The 9,152-nt window shown below is 51.4% G+C and overlaps 1 protein-coding gene across 1 annotated transcript; it reads left to right on the top strand.

The window, feature by feature from the left end:
* Positions 1-8,631, top strand: C1R (complement C1r). Its single transcript, XM_048821372.2, has 11 exons — positions 1-148; positions 1,035-1,263; positions 1,481-1,673; positions 1,873-2,016; positions 2,931-3,127; positions 3,674-3,821; positions 3,897-4,018; positions 4,499-4,577; positions 5,287-5,427; positions 7,015-7,089; positions 7,374-8,631. Coding segments are annotated over exons 1-11 (2,142 nt in total). The 5' UTR covers positions 1-146; the 3' UTR covers positions 8,186-8,631.
* The last annotated feature ends 521 nt before the right edge of the window (positions 8,632-9,152 follow it).

Here is a 9,152-nt window from a genome sequence, read left to right as displayed (position 1 = left end):
TTCCGTCCCTCTCCTCTGGGTCTTCCCCCACCTCGTTGAATTAGATCTGGCAGGGTTAAGAGTTTGCATTTGATTACAACTCGCCTGGTTAGAGCGCTTGGAGGGAGAGAGAGAGAGACATACACACATCAGACAAGACTAAGAACATGTGAGTGCTGCCAATCTGGCCTGGGGAGGGAGGTGGTGGCATCTTTATGGGGGAGAAGACTGAAGGGTCCAACTCCTTGGGGAAGGATGAGAGGTGGACGGGGTTAAATCCATGTCCCACTATTATCCCATTAATCCTCCTGTTCGAAGTGGTGCAGCGTTTGAATCCCCCCTGGCTGATCTCCTTCCAGGGAAGGGGAATGAGTGTATTTTGGAGGAGCGTAATGGCCTCACTCCCCAAGTAACCCCGAGATTGGGACCAAGATGTGAAGGGACAACTAACCTGCCCAGATTTCCATACCACACCCTGTGGAAAGGGAGAGAATATTAGCTAGACCTTGCACAGGCCCCACCCCTTCCCTCAACAGGGGGTCACAGGAGAGGGACCCAGGCATGGCTGGGGATTACTCCCCGCCATACTGAGGACCTTTGGACCCTGAACTGCTGAGCTGGGCAAGCTCCCAAGCTAACAAACACAAGCTGAATCAGGTGGCCCAAAGCCAGGTGGAGGGAAACCTTCAGAGCCTATAAGGCTGGATCTCTTACTGTTCCTCCCCCTGGTTCCAAGAGACCCAGGTCCATGGCTGGTGTGTAACAAACAGCCAGTGCCCATGGGGTTCGTGCCTAGTTTCCCTTGAAATGGCTTTCTGGTCTGAGGGAACCATATTCTTGGCTAGTACCTGATGCCCAACTGGTACCTGATTGGATCTTGGGTCTCTTCAATGTCTCCTATGTCTCCATTGGCTCTATAACACCTGGTCGATACCCAGTGTACCCAGGGGTCCATTGGACTACACATGAGGCTCCCATGAAGTTTCTACTGGTTGAATATGGCCCAGATCTATGGCTGGTCTGTAACTCATGCTCCATGTACATTGTGTTCACAGGCTCCCCCGGCTCCTCCTGTGGGGGTCTCTCCTCTTTGGAGTGGTCAGTTCCAGCCCAACCCCAAGGAAGCTTTTTGGGGAGATCACATCCCCCAATTACCCCAAGCCGTACCCCAACAACAACATCAGCACCTGGGACATTACAGTCCCAAAGGGCTTTGTGGTGAAGTTGAACTTCTGGCAGTTCGACCTGGAGCCGTCTGAGTCCTGTCTCTATGACTACGTCAAGGTGCGTGCAGCAGAGACCTAGGGTAGGGCTGGGGAGGGGAAGCTGGTGACCTCAGGACACAATCATTTTTCAACAGCAAGCAGGTTCTCCTTGCTATCCAACAGGCACAAAGGAGAGGGAGGGAGTTGGAAATGCATAGACCAGGTAATGGTGATACATGGAGCAAGTTGAACTTCATGAATTCTCATGATTTCCCCTCCCACTTTCTCCTGGACAGATCACAGCAGATAAGAAGGACCTGGGCCGGTACTGTGGCCAACTAGGCTCAGCCACAGGCAACCACCCAGGAGTCAGGGAGTTTGTGTCCAAAGGGAACCGGATGAGGATGATGTTCCACTCTGACTTCTCCAACGAAGAGAACGGCACCCTTATCCCCTACAAGGGCTTCCTGGCCTATTACCAAGCTGTGGGTGAGTATGAGAGCTCCACACCATGCAGGAGGGGTACACAGGGCTGCTCCTCACCAGGAGAATGCAGAGGAGCCCTGGGCCCCATCCCCAACAGGCAGAGACCCCAGGACAGTAGCCAGACCCACAGCACCACCAATACAGAGCTTTCAGTCAGGTTTAACTCTTTCTTCTCTTTGCCTGGCACCCCCTCTCCCCTCAGATCTGGATGAGTGTGCCCATGGCAATGCCCTTGAGGAAGACGAGGGGCCTCTGTGCCAGCACCTCTGCCACAACTATGTGGGTGGCTACATCTGCTCCTGCCGCCCTGGTTACCAGCTGCAGAGCGACCACCACTCCTGCCGAGGTGAGTGAAAGGTGCAGAGATTGACGCAGGGGAATAGGACCCAAGTGTGGGAGCTGCTGTTATGCAGATAAAACTACACAAGAGTGTTTCAGGGGACAAGGCAAGATTCCACATTTATTATGATAACAATTTGATCTATGACCAATAGCTAATACCTAATACCTATACACACACACACATATATCAAATGTTCTGCAGCAACTGGATAGTTACTAGTCCTGAACATAGCTTGAGTCCATGGCTTGATTTCGCAGCTTCGGTTCATAGCTCGTGGCGGCTAACTGGCCAGGAAAGCCGGGCACAAGGAAGGGCTGGGTCTTTGTCAGGCATGCACCAATGACCTTCAATGTTGGCAGCAGAACGTTACCCAAAGTCTTCCATCTCACCAATCTTTTATATAGGCTTTTAGTTTGAATCCAGAGTCTATAGGTCTTGCTGTGTCATGCTGCCTCTGAGTTCGGTGTGATTGCAGACGTGACTTTCAGCCTCTGACCTGGCTTTGATCTTCCTTCAATTGCACTTTTGTTCTTTTCTTTTGACGGTGGACTCTTCTTACTTTGTTAGGGCTGTTGTCTGAATTTTCAGCTGTTGGTGTTTACACTTTATTTCATCAGGACAGGCTGGGGCTGGAGGTTGATTCCATTATCCATACATACCTCATTCACACATCTAAACTAAACTAATAAGATTACAGCAGCATTTTCCAAAATGGAGTAAGCTTTTTAAAATGGAGTTTGAGTTACAATATGGAGTCTTATTAATAATAGTAATTAAAGAAAAGAAACAATTTCATTCTTCAGCTCGACACCACCCAGAGGGGAAAGGGAAAGAGGAATGACCTAGGAAGCAATTGGTGGGACGAGAGGTTGCCTCCTTTGTATCCATTGTAACTGGTGCTCTCTTTCCTCCCCAAGTGGAGTGCAGCAGTGAGCTGTTCACAGAGACCTCTGGGTACCTGTCGAGCCCGGAATACCCCCTGCCCTACCCTGCGGAGCTGCGGTGCAACTACAGCATCCGCCTGGACAGGGGGCTGGCCATCACCCTCAAGTTCCTGGAGCCCTTTGATATCGATGATCACCAGCAGGTCCACTGTCCCTACGACCAGCTCAAGGTACTGGAAACCAGTCCAAACCTGTGTCCCACCTGCCATCAGACCATAACAAACTGCTTCTCCCAGGGAAGTTCTCAGGGCCAGCACTGCTGGCAGGAGGGAGCAGAGATTAGAAAAGGGGGAATGCCCAAGGTCCACAGCAAAGTTGTTTTCCCCAGTCCATCCTCCGGGGTACTTAGTCCCCAACATCCTGTGCAATGGGGCTCTGGGCCCCTCCAAGACCCCTCAGTGCTGGGCGTGATTCCTGGATTCTAATCAGAAAACGTCCTTCTTTGCTCCATTTTACTTCCTCATCCCTCATCCTTCTCCACTTCCCTAGATTCAGGATTAGATGGACCCATAGGTCTGACCCCAGGCTGGGAGAAGCAGGGACTGGCCCATTAGTTTGATCTGGCAATGGGGACCCCAAAGTAGATGGGTCACAGGCCCACTGAGGGGCATTGGGGCATATGGGCCCCTTGGTCTGGCCTGATGCAGGGGAGGAGTGGGTACTGGTGTGGAGAGGCCTGTTGGTGTGATTCTAGCTCTGGCTTTCTTCCTCTCCAGATCCAGGCACGTGGGAGAGAAATTGGTGAGTTCTGTGGCAAGGTGTCGCCTGGCAGCATCGAAACCAACAGCAATGCGGTGGATGTACTGTTCTTCACAGATGAGTCAGGGTTCAGTCATGGGTGGAGGATCCACTACAGCTCAGAGAGTAAGTGGCTCCCTTCCCAGAGCTACTCCAGGCCTGAGCATGCTGCTTGCTAAAGCCTTGCGTGTTCCCCAACAGGAATCCGGTGCCCACAGCCTGTGCCAAAGGACCAATTTACCCTCATCAAAGACCTGCAGCCCCTGTACAGATTTCGTGACTACTTCATTGTCAGCTGCCAGACTGGGTATGAACTGATGGAGGTGAGACCCTTCTTCTCCCCATCCTTCTGCTCTCTTCTCCATTTCTCCTTTCTTCTCTTCTGCCGAAGTCTCCTCCTTTCCAGTCTCTTCTCCCTCTTTTCCTCCTTGCAATCTCCTCCCCCCTCTTCGCTCCCTGCCTTTTCACAGGAACAGGTGCCCCATCCCCAGGACTAGGTGTCTCTGGGGTAGAATCAGAGCTTACCAGTTTGGTGACTGCAAGTTTTTCTGGCTGGGATAAAGAGGCTGCAGCATGAGCCTGCTGAAATAGGGGTAGCCAAGGCCAATGCGTGACGGAGGAGTAGAAGGTTGGGTAAGGAGGAAAGGTTCATGGGTCACAGAAGGGCACTGAGATGGACATCAGGAGCAGAGTTGGACAGCAATGAGAAGGCAGACACGAGGCTCCCTCCCCATGATTTGGGGTTGGGGGCAGGAACCTGAGGTTACATGTGGTCCTCAGCTCTTCTCTTCTTTTTCCTGAAGGGTGACCAGAAGTTGGCATCCTTCACTGCTGTCTGCCAGGATGATGGGACTTGGCACCGACCCATGCCCCGGTGTGAAAGTGAGTCAATAATCCCACCCCCACACATGGATTATCCCCCCGAACCGATACCTGACCCCAGGGGGTGAGTGGGGAGTACATCCTCTATAACCCACATAGTCCTTGGCCTTTCTATTGTCAGCAAGGGGACTCATAAATGCCAGTTCTGGCAGTATCTTAGGCATTGTGGTCCTTAGGCATAGGTCCTACTGGGCCCTAGACTGAGTCCACCCCTCCCCAAAATCATTGCACTCAGGGGGGTGTCAAATGGCCACCATGCTTTCCACTGGGGTTGGGCAACATTTTTAAAATAAAAACGTGTTTAGTACAAAAATAGCCTCCCCCCACTTAAAAACTATTGCAAAAAAACCCTATTGATCTTCTCTTTTTTCTTTTGGTTTTTGCAATATTTTCATTACTTTAATCAGAATTATTATTGAAATATGTAACCCTTTTTGATAAAAATGTTGATAAAGTGTCATTAAATTAAAAAATAGGTCAGGTTTGAACAACTTTGAACTTTTGTGTGCCTTTTTCTCCATTTTCTAAGCAACTCTAGTCTCTGCCAAATGGAGACTGGCCCTGCATCCCCTCCAGCGGGCTCATGAACAGTCCCCATCCCTCCGTCACATCATGGGCTCCAACTGAGTCGAGCATGAGTTTCTGAACCTCACTGCTGCAGTGAGCACTGTGGCTCCCCCTTGACTCCTCTCCTTGTTCTCTTTTGTAGTTGTGAACTGTGGTGACCCCAAAAATCTCACCAATGGGGCCTTCAATTATGTTAGCGAACATGGGAACAATGACTACCAGTCAGTGATCACCTACCGGTGCAAGGAGCCTTATTACCGCATAGTCACCAACAGAGGGAGCGGTGAGTTCTGACCCAGGAAGAGCCATAGCAATCTGAGCTAGGAAAGCATTGGTAACAAGGGTGATCCGTCCTGTTTAAGGGCAGTAGAGAGTCTAGGCATCAGTCAACCTATGTTCCATGGCCAGGCTCCTTCAGGATCCAGGAGTTTGGGGGAACACGAGGACCTGGGGAATGGCAGAGGCAGATACAGGAGAAAGGAAGCAGTCCCGGGGAATTAGTGTTTGGGGAAAACCAAGACTACTATCTCTTTAAGGGCCTGGGATCAGGAGCCTCCTAATGTAGGGTGGAGGCAAGGCTCCCTTTACTCCCAGCCAATTAGGATGAGCCTTGGGAAGGAGGGCAGCGTATTTGCTGCCTCGTCTCTCCTAACAGGAGGTGCTGAGCTTTCCTCATATGGGGGCTGGAAGAAATGAATTGAAAAAGGGCCAGCTGGGAGAAGTTGCTTTAAGGCTGCAGCTGGCCTGAATTAGCACAGTACTGGAAGGAAGGCGGTGGAACTCTTGAATGCAAGGAGAGTAAGCCTGCCTAAATTATTACACAGGCCCAGGAGGGGGCTGTGGGACTCCTGACCTTTTAAGAGAGGGGGCCTGTCTCTGAATTAGCACACAGGCTCCCAGGAGAGGGGTGGGGGTGAGGAGCTAAAGAGTTCTGTGCTCTGTTTAAAAGTTAATAAATAAGCCAGTAAAGGGGTAATCTTGGTCTAAGTACTGTGATCTCAGAGTAAACCATTGCAAGACCCAAGGGGGATGGGGGCAGTGGAACTGCAGGGCCATGCTGTGCCACATGGGGGTGTGCTTGGGGACAGTTGTGGGGGGTGTGCTTGGGGATGGTGCCTGCTATGCTCCCTCAGATCCCATCTCCCCACGTAGCCCCTTGGGCCTAGGCTAGAAGCATCCCCCTATCCATTCCCCATGCTCCTAGTTCCTTGTGCTCTGGAATGGGGCTCTGGCGTCCCTTTGGCTCCCAGTGCAGGGGGAAGACTCTTGAGCTCCTTTGCCTTGGCTCAGTCTCAACCTATTCTCACCTCCCCCCAACCATTCAAAAAAAAAAAATCTTCAGATTTTAAACCCATCAGACACTTGCAAAGATCCTCACATTTTCCCACCCCCTCTCTAGTCATGACTGTTCCATGCCAGGTGGACTTAGCTCTTTGAATTTCTCCCAGAACTCAGTGTCATGATATGTGGAATCAAGGAATCCCAGTCCTTCTTACACAGGAGGGATGTGTTAGACAAACCAGCTGTACATGACGCATACAGCTAAACCAGCTCAAATTTACCTGAGATCACACCCTGAACTCTATTCAGCACTCAGGTCATCTAGTGACTGAATAATATAACTTTCAATGAGCATATCATTACCCCTCAATCCCCTCCAGCCCTCTGAGCATTTATGTGGTTCTTCTCTGAGCTCCCTCAAACTTGTCACTATCTCTCTGGAACTGAGGGGGGCCCAGAGCTGAGCAGAGCATGCCAGGTGGGGTTGTTCCAGTGCCCTAGACAGAGGGACTATCTCCCCGTTCCCCCTGTGCCTGATGATCGCTCCCTGCAATCCTTGGTTTCATTATCTTCTTCTCTTTTCCCTCAGATACATACAACTGCTCCGCTCAGGGCTCCTGGGCAGACCAAGACGGCCATGAGGACATCCCCATGTGTTTACCAGGTAAGTAGGGAACATCTCACTGTGTTCAGCACTCAGCAATATGCCTTCAGGGTCAGCATGAACCAAGGGAGACAAGCAGAGAGGGAGAGAGAGATGGAGAAGTGGAACTGACAGTAATGTGGGACTGTCTGTGAGGGAGGTGGCAGTGCAGGAGATGGAGAAATCCAGATGGAAAGACAGCATGAGAGCAGGGGAGCAGGGAACTGAAAGGTATGGGGTGAAGAGAGAGACAGCCAGAGAAGAGAGTATGTAATAGCCTTTTTGGTTCCTGTCCCTCCCCACAGTGTGTGGGAAGCCAGACAATCCCGTCACTGGAATCCAGCGGATCATCGGTGGCAGCACAGCACCGCCGAGAAGCTTCCCATGGCAGGCGAAAACAAATATATTTGGGCTCGGGGGTGGGGCGCTGCTGGGTGACCGCTGGATCCTGACAGCTGCTCACACCATCTATCCCAAGGAACACAGGTCAGTGACAGAGACAGTTGGGAGGATGAGCCCTGCCGAGGTGGCTAAGAAGGCCGAAGTGTTCCTTGGCCACACGGAGGTGAATAAGATCCACGAGCTGGGTAACCACCCCGTCCGCAACGTGTCCGTGCATCCTGACTATGATCCTGATGATGAGAACAACTTCAGTGGGGACATTGCACTAATCGAACTGCGGGACCCAGTGCCACTGGGCCCCAACCTGCTGCCTGTCTGCCTCCCAGATGCTAGTAACAGCACTTTCTACACCACAGGATACATGGGCTATGTGAGCGGTTTTGGGGTAGAGAAAAACGTTCTTGCAGACCGGCTGAAGTATGTATCACTGCCAGTGGGTGACCAGAGATCCTGCAAGAAATGGCTGCAGGAAAAGGAGGTCAATGGGAAGGCCATGGTGTTCTCTGAGAACATGTTCTGTGCTGGCTCGCCCAGTGGGGGGAAAGATACCTGCCAGGGGGACAGTGGGAGTGTCTTCGCTGTGCAGGATTCAGAGAGTGAGCGCTGGATAGCCACCGGGATCGTCTCCTGGGGCATCGGCTGTCACAAGAGCTATGGCTTCTACACCAAGGTCATCAACTACCTAGACTGGATCAAAAAGATAACAGGGATGTAAAGGCTCTGAATGCCACTATCCTATTGGCTGAAGGCTCAGTGATGTCATATAGGTATCCAAACACCCACACATCATTGGCTGAATCATTGTGATGTCATAAAGGATCGTGATGTCAAAACTGCCATAGCAATGGTTGAATTCTTGGTGACATCATCAAAGCTTCCCAAAGCCTCTGTGCCATTGACTGAAGCTTTGTTGATGTTCTAAGGTTTCCATATGCACCTTCACTATTGGGTGAAGCCTTGACAATGTCAGGCAGTCTTGTGAAATCCAACATGCTATTGGCTGAAGTCTTGGTGATGTCATAAAGACTTCTGAAATCTCTTGCACTATTGTTTGAGATGCTTGCAATGTGGTAGAGCTTCCTGAAGGGTGCTGAGTGCAGATTGTATTCATGCCTTGGCACCAATGAGGTTCTGTCAATATTAAAATCACTGCTATAGGAACCAGCTGTTTTTATTTCACTGTCTTCCACTCCCACCTGGATTTTTTAATAATTAAAAAGCACCTTCCTTCCACCAAGTTCTTCAAGAAACTTGCACGCTGTGCCTATACAGAGATTGCTTCATCCAGACTGGAGTAGGGTTGCCAGGCATCCAATTTTTGACTGGAACTCCTGCAGCACCAGCGGGGCAGGCAGCCTGCATGCCTGACTTTGTGAGGCTCCTGGGAAGCTGTGACATGTCTCTCCAGCTCCTAGGCAGAGGGACAGCCAGGGGGCTCCACGCACTGCCCCCACCCGCAGTTGCTGCCTCTGCAGCTCCCATTGGCTGCGGTTCCCGCACCCTGAACCACCTCTTGCACCTCAACTCTCTGCCTCCACCCTGAGTCCCCTCCCAAACTCTGAACCTCTCATCACCAATTCAGTGCCCCCTCTTGCACCCCAAACCCCTCATCCCTGGCCTCACCCCAGAGCCTGTACCACCAGCCAGAACCCTAACCCCCCTGCACCCCAACCCTCTGCCCC

This window comes from Caretta caretta, chromosome 1, assembly GCF_965140235.1.
Source record: "Caretta caretta isolate rCarCar2 chromosome 1, rCarCar1.hap1, whole genome shotgun sequence".
Lineage (NCBI taxonomy): Eukaryota > Metazoa > Chordata > Testudines > Cheloniidae > Caretta > Caretta caretta.
The sequence above is the reverse complement of the archived record's forward strand: the minus strand, read 5'-3'. Positions and strand labels throughout refer to the sequence as shown.